Below are 12,365 nucleotides of genomic sequence, written 5' to 3'. Positions count from 1 at the left end.
TTATCCGGCAGGTGAGGTGTCTGGGCATCTAGGAACAGGAAGCAGCTATGGGGTGTGGTGTTACCCGGCAGGTGAGGTGTCTGGGCATCTAGGAACAGGAAGCAGCTATGGGGTGTGGTGTTACCCGGCAGGTGAGGTGTCTGGGCATCTAGGAACAGGTAGCAGTTGTGGTGTTACCCGGCAGGTGAGGTGTCTGGGCATCTAGGAACAGGTAGCAGTTGTGGTGTTACCCGGCAGGTGAGGTGTCTGGGCATCTAGGAACAGGTAGCAGCTGTGGTGTTATCCGGCAGGTGAGGTGTCTGGGCATCTAGGAACAGGAAGCAGCTGTGGTGTTATCCGGCAGGTGAGGTGTCTGGGCATCTAGGAACAGGTAGCAGCTGTGGTGTTACCCGGCAGGTGAGGTGTCTGGGCATCTAGGAACAGGTAGCAGCTGTGGTGTTATCCGGCAGGTGAGGTGTCTAGGCATCTAGGAACAGGTAGCAGCTGTGGTGTTACCCGGCAGGTGAGGTGTCTGGGCATCTAGGAACAGGAAGCAGCTGTGGTGTTATCCGGCAGGTGAGGTGTCTGGGCATCTAGGAACAGGTAGCAGCTGAGGTGTGTGGTGTTATCCGGCAGGTGAGGTGTCTGGGCATCTAGGAACAGGTAGCAGTTGTGGTGTTATCCGGCAGGTGAGGTGTCTGGGCATCTAGGAACAGGTAGCAGCTGTGGTGTTATCCGGCAGGTGAGGTGTCTGGGCATCTAGGAACAGGTAGCAGCTGTGGTGTTATCCGGCAGGTGAGGTGTCTGGGCATCTAGGAACAGGTAGCAGCTGTGGTGTGTGGTGTTATCCGGCAGGTGAGGTGTCTGGGCATCTAGGAACAGGAAGCAGCTGTGGTGTTATCCGGCAGGTGAGGTGTCTGGGCATCTAGGAACAGGTAGCAGCTGTGGGGTGTGGTGTTATCCGGCAGGTGAGGTGTCTGGGCATCTAGGAACAGGTAGCAGCTGTGGTGTTATCCGGCAGGTGAGGGGTCTGGGCATCTAGGAACAGGTAGCAGCTGTGGTGTTATCCGGCAGGTGAGGTGTCTGGGCATCTAGGAACAGGTAGCAGCTGTGGTGTTATCCGGCAGGTGAGGTGTCTGGGCATCTAGGAACAGGAAGCAGCTATGGGGTGTGGTGTTACCCGGCAGGTGAGGTGTCTGGGCATTTAGGAACAGGAAGCAGCTATGGGGTGTGGTGTTACCCGGCAGGTGAGGTGTCTGGGCATCTAGGAACAGGTAGCAGTTGTGGTGTTACCCGGCAGGTGAGGTGTCTGGGCATCTAGGAACAGGTAGCAGCTGTGGTGTTATCCGGCAGGTGAGGTGTCTGGGCATCTAGGAACAGGAAGCAGCTGTGGTGTTATCCGGCAGGTGAGGTGTCTGGGCATCTAGGAACAGGTAGCAGCTGTGGTGTTACCCGGCAGGTGAGGTGTCTGGGCATCTAGGAACAGGTAGCAGCTGTGGTGTTACCCGGCAGGTGAGGTGTCTGGGCATCTAGGAACAGGTAGCAGCTGTGGTGTTACCCGGCAGGTGAGGTGTCTGGGCATCTAGGAACAGGTAGCAGCTGTGGTGTTATCCGGCAGGTGAGGTGTCTAGGCATCTAGGAACAGGAAGCAGCTGTGGTGTTATCCGGCAGGTGAGGTGTCTGGGCATCTAGGAACAGGAAGCAGCTGTGGTGTTATCCGGCAGGTGAGGTGTCTGGGCATCTAGGAACAGGTAGCAGCTGTGGTGTTACCCAGCAGGTGAGGTGTCTGGGCATCTAGGAACAGGTAGCAGCTGAGGTGTGTGGTGTTATCCGGCAGGTGAGGTGTCTGGGCATCTAGGAACAGGTAGCAGTTGTGGTGTTATCCGGCAGGTGAGGTGTCTGGGCATCTAGGAACAGGTAGCAGCTGTGGTGTTATCCGGCAGGTGAGGTGTCTGGGCATCTAGGAACAGGTAGCAGTTGTGGTGTTATCCGGCAGGTGAGGTGTCTGGGCATCTAGGAACAGGTAGCAGCTGTGGTGTTATCCGGCAGGTGAGGTGTCTGGGCATCTAGGAACAGGTAGCAGCTGTGGTGTTATCCGGCAGGTGAGGTGTCTAGGCATCTAGGAACAGGAAGCAGCTGTGGTGTTATCCGGCAGGTGAGGTGTCTGGGCATCTAGGAACAGGAAGCAGCTGTGGTGTTATCCGGCAGGTGAGGTGTCTGGGCATCTAGGAACAGGTAGCAGCTGTGGTGTTACCCAGCAGGTGAGGTGTCTGGGCATCTAGGAACAGGTAGCAGCTGAGGTGTGTGGTGTTATCCGGCAGGTGAGGTGTCTGGGCATCTAGGAACAGGTAGCAGTTGTGGTGTTATCCGGCAGGTGAGGTGTCTGGGCATCTAGGAACAGGTAGCAGCTGTGGTGTTATCCGGCAGGTGAGGTGTCTGGGCATCTAGGAACAGGTAGCAGTTGTGGTGTTATCCGGCAGGTGAGGTGTCTGGGCATCTAGGAACAGGTAGCAGCTGAGGTGTGTGGTGTTATCCGGCAGGTGAGGTGTCTGGGCATCTAGGAACAGGTAGCAGTTGTGGTGTTATCCGGCAGGTGAGGTGTCTGGGCATCTAGGAACAGGTAGCAGCTGTGGTGTTATCCGGCAGGTGAGGTGTCTGGGCATCTAGGAACAGGTAGCAGCTGTGGTGTTATCCGGCAGGTGAGGTGTCTAGGCATCTAGGAACAGGAAGCAGCTGTGGTGTTATCCGGCAGGTGAGGTGTCTGGGCATCTAGGAACAGGAAGCAGCTGTGGTGTTATCCGGCAGGTGAGGTGTCTGGGCATCTAGGAACAGGTAGCAGCTGTGGTGTTACCCAGCAGGTGAGGTGTCTGGGCATCTAGGAACAGGTAGCAGCTGAGGTGTGTGGTGTTATCCGGCAGGTGAGGTGTCTGGGCATCTAGGAACAGGTAGCAGTTGTGGTGTTATCCGGCAGGTGAGGTGTCTGGGCATCTAGGAACAGGTAGCAGCTGTGGTGTTATCCGGCAGGTGAGGTGTCTGGGCATCTAGGAACAGGTAGCAGTTGTGGTGTTATCCGGCAGGTGAGGTGTCTGGGCATCTAGGAACAGGTAGCAGCTGTGGTGTTATCCGGCAGGTGAGGTGTCTGGGCATCTAGGAACAGGTAGCAGCTGTGGTGTTATCCGGCAGGTGAGGTGTCTGGGCATCTAGGAACAGGTAGCAGCTGTGGTGTTATCCGGCAGGTGAGGTGTCTGGGCATCTAGGAACAGGTAGCAGTTGTGGTGTTATCCGGCAGGTGAGGTGTCTGGGCATCTAGGAACAGGTAGCAGCTGTGGTGTTATCCGGCAGGTGAGGTGTCTGGGCATCTAGGAACAGGTAGCAGCTGTGGTGTTATCCGGCAGGTGAGGTGTCTGGGCATCTAGGAACAGGTAGCAGCTGTGGGGTGTGGTGTTACCCAGCAGGTGAGGGGTCTAGCCGTTATGGGGTATGGTGGTAGATGACAGAACCCCATTATCTGTATTTTGGTATTCTGACCAGAAGGATCCCTGTGGATAGTCTGCTCTGTCTGTGTCCAGTGATTGGTACAGATTCTATGCAGATTATTACTTGTTATTATACATGTGAGCCAGCAATAGCTTCCATTCATGAGTTAGTTTTCGGTCTCTGCGTCCCAGCGGCGTCAGTCAGAGAGAAGTGACCGGATAATGTGATTTCTCACTAGAACTATATGAAGAGATACGACTGTTCCGTGAGGCTTGCGGAGAGGCGCACATGAAAACGATCTTGGGCATCGGAGAGCTTGGCTCCCTCACTACGGTATACCGCGCGAGCCTCGTCGCCATGATGGCAGGTCAGTGAGCATGTTACTTGTTTCTCTGCGTCCTCCTATGTGTACTGTATAAAGAACATGAAAGCTGGAGGGATGAATGACTGGCACGCAGTAAAGGAGGATGTGTAAGAGTCACCATTTCCCCCGTCTCTGCCATGATACTGAACATAGAGGGTCCAGACGTTATTTATCACTGATACGTAGTATCACAGGGTGGTAAGCTGGGGTGATATGGGTGTAACAGGGAAGCAGCTGATGGAATGGGGTCAGCCTGGGGCAAGGAGACGTGGTTCTGTAGTGGAAACCTCTGTCAGATCTGGGTGTGTCTGTTCCCGGAGGGGTCACTAGTGGGTCAGTGTGGTGCGATGGAGGTAACGAGGCTGACTTAAATTCCTGCGCAAATGGTATTTCTCTAACGTCCTAGAGGATGCTGGGGTCCACATTAGGACCATGGGGTATAGTCGGGTCCACTAGGAGCCATTGGCACTTTAAGAGTTTGAGAGTGTGGGCTGGCTCCTCCCTCTATGCTCCTCCAACCAGACTCAGTCTAGAAAATGTGCCCGGAGGAGCCGGTCACAGCTAGGGGAGCTCTACTGAGTTTTCCTAGTAAAATGTTGTTTCACAGTTTATTATTTCACAGGGAGGCTGCTGGCAACAGCCTGCCTGCAGCGAGGGACTGAGGGGGGGAGCAGTGTCCGCCCTGCGGGGTCTGAGCCACTATCTCCACTGACTGGACACTGAGCTCCTGAGGGGATAGATCGTTCCCCGCCACAGGGGATCGCTCACCCCAGCAGCATGCCGCCACCCCCTTACAGAGTTGAAGAAATGGTGAGTGAGACACCGACCCCCCTAGCAAGCGGGGGGCCGGTGCGAAGATGGTGGCAACAGGAGTGGGAGCGCGGTATTAACCCCGCTCCCAGATGGTACCAGCGGCACACTGTGTGGCGCTGTGAGGGGCGCCCTGGACCAGCGCTTACCCCTAAAACTTGGTCAGCAAGCCTGTCGGGCCCCAGGGATCTCCCAGCCAGCAAAACTCCTCAGACCAAAATTTGAACACAGTGCCGGGAGGGGGGCGGAGCTTCTCAGAGCGGACCTGCAGCGTTCCAGCGCAATTTTCCTCCATGCTGCATGCTGAAGGAAGATCCTCATCCACTCCACAGCAGCTCCAGTTACTGTACGGTACCAGGGGGTTGTAGAAGAGGGGGGGGGGGCTAAATACTTGTCTGTGTGTCCTATTAAGGAGCACAGGTCAGCGCTGGTAAGGGGTGTCTCTTAGTATAGAAAGCGCTGGTGGGGGTTGGCTCCAATCTCTCTCTCTTGCCATTCTTGGGGGGGGGGGGGGGGGGTCTGTCTTATCCCATCCTGTGTGTGTGTGGTGTGTTTGGTCACCAGCAGCAATGTCCAGGGATACAGTGTCATATGCTGCTGAGGATTTATCCTCACAGGATGATCTCATTCCATGTAATCAGGGTAGCACTGGTTTAGCACAGATTCCAGCAAGGGAACCAGAGTGGTTTTCCTCTATCAGGGCTTGGATTTCTCAGATTTCTAACAGGGATACCAGTAATGAGTCAGCAACCCAGGTCTTACAGTCCTCTATGGCTGTGTGGCCTGTGTCTGGTACCTCAGGTCACCCCGCTATATACCCCCACAAACGTCGCTTGTGCAGGTAACACAAGACGGCACAGATACCGATTCTGACACTACAGATGGTGACGGGGATGTGTTGCGGGGGTCCGCATCTCTTGCAAGGGGGGTGCAATTGTTGATAGAGGCTATCAGGGATGTGTTACATGTTACTGATACCACACCTGAGCAGGTTGAGGAGGCTTTCTTCACTGAAAACAAGAAAGCCTCGCTAACCTTCCCTGCGTCAAAAGAGCTGAATGCTATATTGGAAAAGGCTGGGTAAACCCTGAAAAGAAGTTTCAGATTCCTAAGAGGATTCTGGTGGCTTTTCCTTTCCCTGAGGAGGATAGGGAAAAGTGGGAAAACCCGCCTATTGTTGACGCATCTGTATCCAGACTCTCAAAAAGGGTGGTTTTACCTGTACCGGGATCTACCGCCTTAAAGGAGCCGGCAGATAGGAAAATTGATAATACTCTGAAATCAGTGTACACTGCTTCAGGGGCCATATTACGTCCCACTATTGCTACAGCATGGATCGCTAAGGCATTAGTGAAGTGGTCGGCTACCTTAATGGAGGATTTGGATATGATGGATAGGGATGACGTTGCACTGTATTTGCGCAACATTCATGATTCTGCAGGTTTTACGGTGGAATCCATGAAAGACCTGGGTTCCATGGCTGCGAGAATTTCTTCCATGTCTGTTTCAGCTCGTTGGGGACTGTGGCTCTGCCAGTGGTCGGCCGACGCGGAATCCAGAAGATGTATGGAGTCGCTACCCTATACAGGTCAGGCTCTCTTTGGGGAAGCCCTAGATGCGTGGTTTTCTACCGCTACAGCGGGTAAGTCTTCTTATCTTCCCTCAGCAGCTCCTGCTCCGAAGAGATTGTTCTTCTCAGCTACACAGCAGTCCTTTCGGCCCAACAAGACCAGAAAGGCCAAGTCTTCCAATACCTTCTTCAGAGGAGGTAAGGTTAAGTCCAAGAAACCTGCCGCTGCAGGTTCCCAAGATCAAAAGTCTGCTTCAGGTACCCCTATGTCCTCCGCATGACGGTGGATGGGAGGGCCCGGTGGTGGGGCCCGTGGGAGCGAGACTCAGACAGTTCAGTCAGGTCTGGGTCTCCTCCGGCCTGGATCCCTGGGTGGTAGATATTGTCTCTCAGGGATACAGGCTGGAATTTCAAAGTCTCCCTCCTCATTTGATCTTTCAAGTCGGGCTTACCAACTCTGTTGGAGGACAGCACGGTGCTACAAAAGGCTGTTCAAAGGCTGGTAGAGGCACAAGTCATTGTGCCCAGTACCACCGCACATGCTGACAAAGGGTTACTATTCAAACCTTTTCGTGGTACCGAAACCGGATGGTTCGGTCAGGCCCATTCTGAACCTAAAATCATTGAACCCCTTTCTAAGGGAGTTCAAGTTCAAGATGGAGTCTCTCAGGGCGGTGATATCAGGTCTGGAAGAGGGGGAATTCCTGGTATCCCTGGATATCAAGGATGTGTACCTACCACATCTGGCTTATCTCTGATTCGCGTTGCTGGACTGTCATTTTCAGTTCCAGGCTCTGCCGTTCGGCCTCTCCACAGCACCGAGGGTGTTTACCAAGGTAATGGCAGAGATGATGATGCTACTCCGAAAACAGGGCGTGAACATCATTCCTTATCTGGACGATCTCCTGATAAAGGCATCGTCCAGGGAAAGGTTGCAGCAATCCATTGTTCTCACAACACGGCTGCTTCAGAGTCACGGGTGGATTCTGAATTTTCCAAAGTCACATTTGGAACAGACCCAGAGATTGTCGTTTCTGGGAATGATCCTGGATACGGAAGTACAGCGGGTTTTCCTTCCGCTGGACAAGGCGTTGGTGATCCATCCAGTCCATGGTCAGGGGTGTCTTGAAGCCATCCCGGGTGTCGGTTCATCAATGCATTCGCCTATTGGGAAAGATGGTGGCCTCCTACGAGGCTCTCCAGTACGGGAGGTTTCATGCTCGGACCTTCCAACTGGACCTCCTGGACAAGTGGTCGGGATCTCACCTCCACATGCGTTAGAGAATTCGTCTGTCGCCAAGGATCTCACTCCTCTGGTGGCTCCAATTGCCTCACCTCCTGGAAGGCCGCAGGTTCAGAATTCAGGACTTGGTCCTGCGAACGACGGATGCGAGCCTCCGGGGCTGGGGAGCTGTCACTCTAGGGGGTGACCTTCCAAGGAAGATGGTCGGGCCTGTAAGTCGGCCTGCCCATCAACATTCTGGAACTGAGAGCCGTCTACAACGGTCTTCTTCAGGCGGCCCATCTTCTAAGAAACAGGGCCATTCAAGTACAGTCGGACAACGTAACTACAGTGGCTTACATAAACCGACAGGGCGGAGAATACTCCTTTGGACGAAAAAGCACACGTTGGTGCTGTCGGCCACCTTCATTCCGGGAGAATACAACTGGGAAGCAGACTTCCTCAGCAGACACGATCTCCATCCGGGAGAGTGGGGCATCCATCCGGAGGTGTTCAAGGAGGTAACAGATTTTTGGGGTCTACCCCAAATAGACATGATGGCCTCTCGCCTCAACAAGAAGCTTCGGCGTTATTGTTCCAGGTCGAGGGACCCTCAGGCAGTGGCGGTGGACGTCCTGGTGTCTCCGTGGGTGTTCCAGTCAGTGTACGTGTTCCCACCACTCCCACTCATCCCAAGAATCCTAAAGCTCATAAGGAGAACAAGGGTTCAAGCAATCCTCATTGCCCCAGACTGGCCAAGACGGGCTTGGTACGCGGACCTTCTGGATCTACTGCAAGAAGAGCCAAGGCCTCTTCCTCTTCGGGAGGGCCTGCTGCAGCAGGGTCCGTTCGCCTATCAAGACTTACCACGGCTACGTTTGACGGCATGGAAGTTGAGCGTCTGATTCTTGCTCAGAAGGGTATTCTGAAAGAAGTGATTCCTATCCTCATACAGGCTAGGAAAGGGATAACGTCTACACATTACCATCGTATTTGGAAGTAATAGGTCTCTTGGTGTGATTCCAAGAAGTTTCCTGCGGTGGAATTTCAACTGGGCCGTTTCCTCCTCTTCCTGCAGGCAGGAGTGGATATGGGACTGAGATTGGGATCTGTGAAGGTCCAGATTTCAGCCCTGTCCATTTTCTTTCAGAAACAATTGGCTGCCCTCCCGGAGGTTCAGACCTTTTTGAAGGGAGTTCTGCATATCCAACCTCCCTTTGTACCACCTACAGCACCTTGGGACCTTAACGTGGTGTTGCAGTTCCTCCAGTCGGATTGGTTTGAGCCTCTACAGGAGGTGGAGCTCAAATTTCTTACATGGAAGGCGGTCACTTTGTTGGCCTTGGCTTCTGCTAGGTGGGTGTCCGAGCTGGGGGCTTTGTCATGCAAAAGCCCTTACTTGATCTTCCATGAGGATAGAGCTGAGCTCCGGACTCGTCAGCAGTTCTTTCCAAAGGTTGTGTCGGCATTTCATATCAACCAACCTATTGTGGTGCCAGTGGCTACTGACTCCTCGATTTACTTCAAAGTCCTTGGATGTCGTGAGGGCTCTGAAGATTTATGTGAAGAGAACATCTCGTCACAGGAAGTCGGACTCTCTATTTGTCCTGTACGATCCCAAGAAAATTGGGTGTCCTGCTTCTAAGCAGACTATCTCTCGCTGGATCAGGTTCACTATCCAGCATGCCTATTCTACGGCAGGATTGCGTGTCCTACGTCTGTCAAGGCCCACTCTACTATAAGGTGGGGTCTTCCTGGGCGGCTGCCCGGGGTGTCTTGGCAACGCAGCTTTTCCGAGCGGCAACTTGATCTGGGTCGAACACGTTTGCAAGGTTCTACTGGTTCGATACTTTGGCCTCTGATCTGAAATTCGGTCATTCAGTTCTGCAGGAGCCTCCGCGCTCTCCCTCCCGTTCTGGGAGCTTTGGTACATCCCCATGGTACTAATGTGGACCCCAGCATCCTCTAGGATGTTAGATAAAAAATAGGATTTTGGTACCTACTGGTAAATCCTTTTCTCATAGTCTGTAGAGGATGCTGTGCGCCTGCCCAGCGCTTTGTTTTCCTGCATATGTTATTTGGTTTAGTACCACTTCGTTTAGTTGCGTACAGCATAGTTACTGGGTAAGTAATGTTTCAGCTGTTGCCGAGTAGTTCAAGCTAGCTGACTTGACGTGCCTTGTATGTGTGAGCTGGTATGAATCTCACCACTATCTGCATTAAGTCCTTGTCTCGAAGTATGTCGTCTCCTAGGGCACAGTTTCTAGACTGAGTCTGGTAGGAGGGGCATAGAGCAGTGGTTTCCAAACTTTTTTGAATCACGGCGCCCTAGAATTTCAGAATTTTTTTCACGACACCCCTAGTTCAAAAAATTCTTATTGAGAAATTTAGAAAGAAATATTACATTAAGTAGATGGCGTTTATATGTCATCCTTAGGGTCAGTTGTGTGGTGAGGGACAAGATTTGCTTCTGTTTGGCCACATATTTTATGACTGGCAGCCACCAGCACTGGTTTTGCCTATTCTATTGACCATGAATAATTTGAATTGGTCCTGGACCACCAACCCAGGGCACCCCTGCAAGTGTCCCGAGGCACCCCAGGGAGCCATGGCACACAGTTTGGGAACCTCTGGCATAGAGGGAGGAGCCAGCCCACACTCTTAAACTCTTAAAGTGCCAATGGCTCCTGGTGGACCCGTCTATATCCCATGGTACTAATGTGGACCCCAGCATCCTCTACGGACTACGAGAGAAGGATTTACCGGTAGGTACCAAAATCCTACTTTATCGAATACACACAGGAAATATAAGTAACTAGAGCAAACGTATGATTCAGCATGGAAGCTGGTAGAGTCTCTGAAATAAACAGTCACTTACTGTAGATAGTTCGGCCTGGGTTCCGACGGTAACTGGGAGCAACTGATGACCGGTCTGGGAACAGATAGTGACTTGGAGTTACCGATTATCGGTCTGGGAACCGAAGGAGACCTGGGACCAAATGTAATAGAGTGAGAGTGTCAGAAAGTGAGAGATTTGGTAAGGTTTTGGAGGTTGGTTTTTTTTTAAAGTGGCAATCATTTACACAGCAAGATCAACCTGGATTTGCAGTGTAAATGATTGCCACTTTAAAAAAAAAACCCTGAAAACTTTACCAAATCTCTCACTTTCTAAGACTCTCAATCTATTACATTGGCCCATGGAGCAGATGATCGTCCTGGAAACCGATGGTGAACAGGAACAAATGACTATCGTCCTGGAAACTGATGGTGAACAGGAACAGATGACTATCGGCCTGGGAACAGATGATGAACAGGAACTATCGATGGTCAGCCTAGGAGCCGATGGTGAACAGGAACAAATGGCTATCTGCTTGGGAACTTGGAATAAACGATGGTCGGCCTGGAAGCAAATGATGACTTGAAACGGAGCTTTACATCGGCTTGGAAACGGATAGTAACTTATAACAGGAATTGTATAGGCAATCAGTAATTGCAGATGATTGGCCTGGAAACCGATAGGAATTTGCCACAGAGGTACACAGGCAATAGGCAATGCTTGCATACAACAACAGAACCAGATTAGGTTATTGCAGGAGACAGCTGAACTTTAAGCTGAATGCTTGGGGCAGGTGGAATAGCACAGTGCTGATGCAGAGTAATAACACGCAGGTGAGTATGATATGCAGCACCTGGAGAGTCTCTTACTGCAAGTGATTGTAGGAGCAGAGTGTAGCTGAAGCTGAAGACAAACTGGATAGCTGGTACCTGTAGTTCCACGGAGCACTGACACAGGAGAGTCTCAGGAGACTGCTAGTGAATGCTGGAGCTGCAACTGAATTGGATTTCTGGTACCTGTAGTTCCACGGAGCACTGACACAGGAGACTGGAGCCAGGAGACGCTTGTTCACAGGATGTGACGCATTGTTTAAGGCAATGACACTGAGCAGGAACTCTGGATATATACCCCCTGGTCAGCAGGGATTGGAGAATCAAGTCATGTGAGCGCTCCAGTGCACAGGAGTGGATAGCACCAAGTCAGCTGACTGCAGTTGTCATGGCGGCGCCCATACCCTGGAGATGGTGGGAATACATCGGGGTAAGCACAGGAGGCAGTCATGGAACATGCTGCCAGGCTGGGGATGTGACCTCCGGAGACCCAGCACATCAGAGCACCGGTAAGTGACATGAAGCAGATTCCTGACACTCTCGTTATGATCTTGAGCTAACATAGAGATCTCCGATGATATAAAATGTCCTTTTCTGAGCTGATTGAGAGGTGGAGCTAACAGTGAAATGCCGGTATTTGTGCCGCTGTACGATCATTTGCTGCTGCATGGCGCATGCGTTCCCCTGAGACGCTGTTGTGTACTAGCCGCTGGTACCAGATATGGCAGGACAAAGCAATGGCCTTCCTGGACGGTGTATTGGAGCTGGCCTGAAGGGAGCGCTGACATGTCCTGGGAGTGTTGTGGGACTGTCACTGCCGGCGGCTGCGGCCTGATACGCCACATGAGGCTATGATCAGAGAATCTCCGAAACTAGCATGTTACTCCACCCGCGACTCTGACAACCGCAGCCTCTGACTCGCCCTCGGGTGTGATGAAGGTTTCTGGATTTATGTATTCTGTATGTTTGGTCTAGACCAGGGATCTTTTAGTACAACACCCCCAGTATTACTGATGAAGCTTTCCCCCCAAATATGCAATGGGCGCAGTGGGGGGATCATTCCTAGAACATCTCTTACAAACCAGGCTGAATTACTGTTGGGCCAGAACTTGGTCCATTGCGTTTCCGGTAGCTCGCTGCCCAGCACTCGCTTGTACTGTGGTCAGTGCAGTGTGTATGGTGCTGGGTCCCTCACCTGGGCGCTCTGGGTGTCTAATCTGACAATAATCCATACTTAGCTGGGAGCGGGGAAGGGGCGCCGCCATCTTCATTTACTT

The 12,365-nt window shown here is 52.3% G+C and overlaps 1 protein-coding gene across 2 annotated transcripts in view; it reads left to right on the top strand.

Moving 5' to 3' along the window:
• DERA (deoxyribose-phosphate aldolase) overlaps positions 1-12,365 on the top strand; it is a 339,267-nt gene that overhangs the window by 176,024 nt on the left and 150,878 nt on the right. For both annotated transcript variants that reach the window (XM_063929429.1, XM_063929428.1), the window contains exon 6: positions 3,695-3,823. In XM_063929429.1, the coding sequence (XP_063785499.1) occupies positions 3,695-3,823 (129 nt within the window). The remainder of the gene's footprint in view (positions 1-3,694; positions 3,824-12,365) is intronic.

Source organism: Pseudophryne corroboree, chromosome 6, assembly GCF_028390025.1.
Source record: "Pseudophryne corroboree isolate aPseCor3 chromosome 6, aPseCor3.hap2, whole genome shotgun sequence".
Classification (NCBI taxonomy): Eukaryota; Metazoa; Chordata; class Amphibia; order Anura; family Myobatrachidae; genus Pseudophryne; species Pseudophryne corroboree.
The sequence above is the reverse complement of the archived record's forward strand: the minus strand, read 5'-3'. Positions and strand labels throughout refer to the sequence as shown.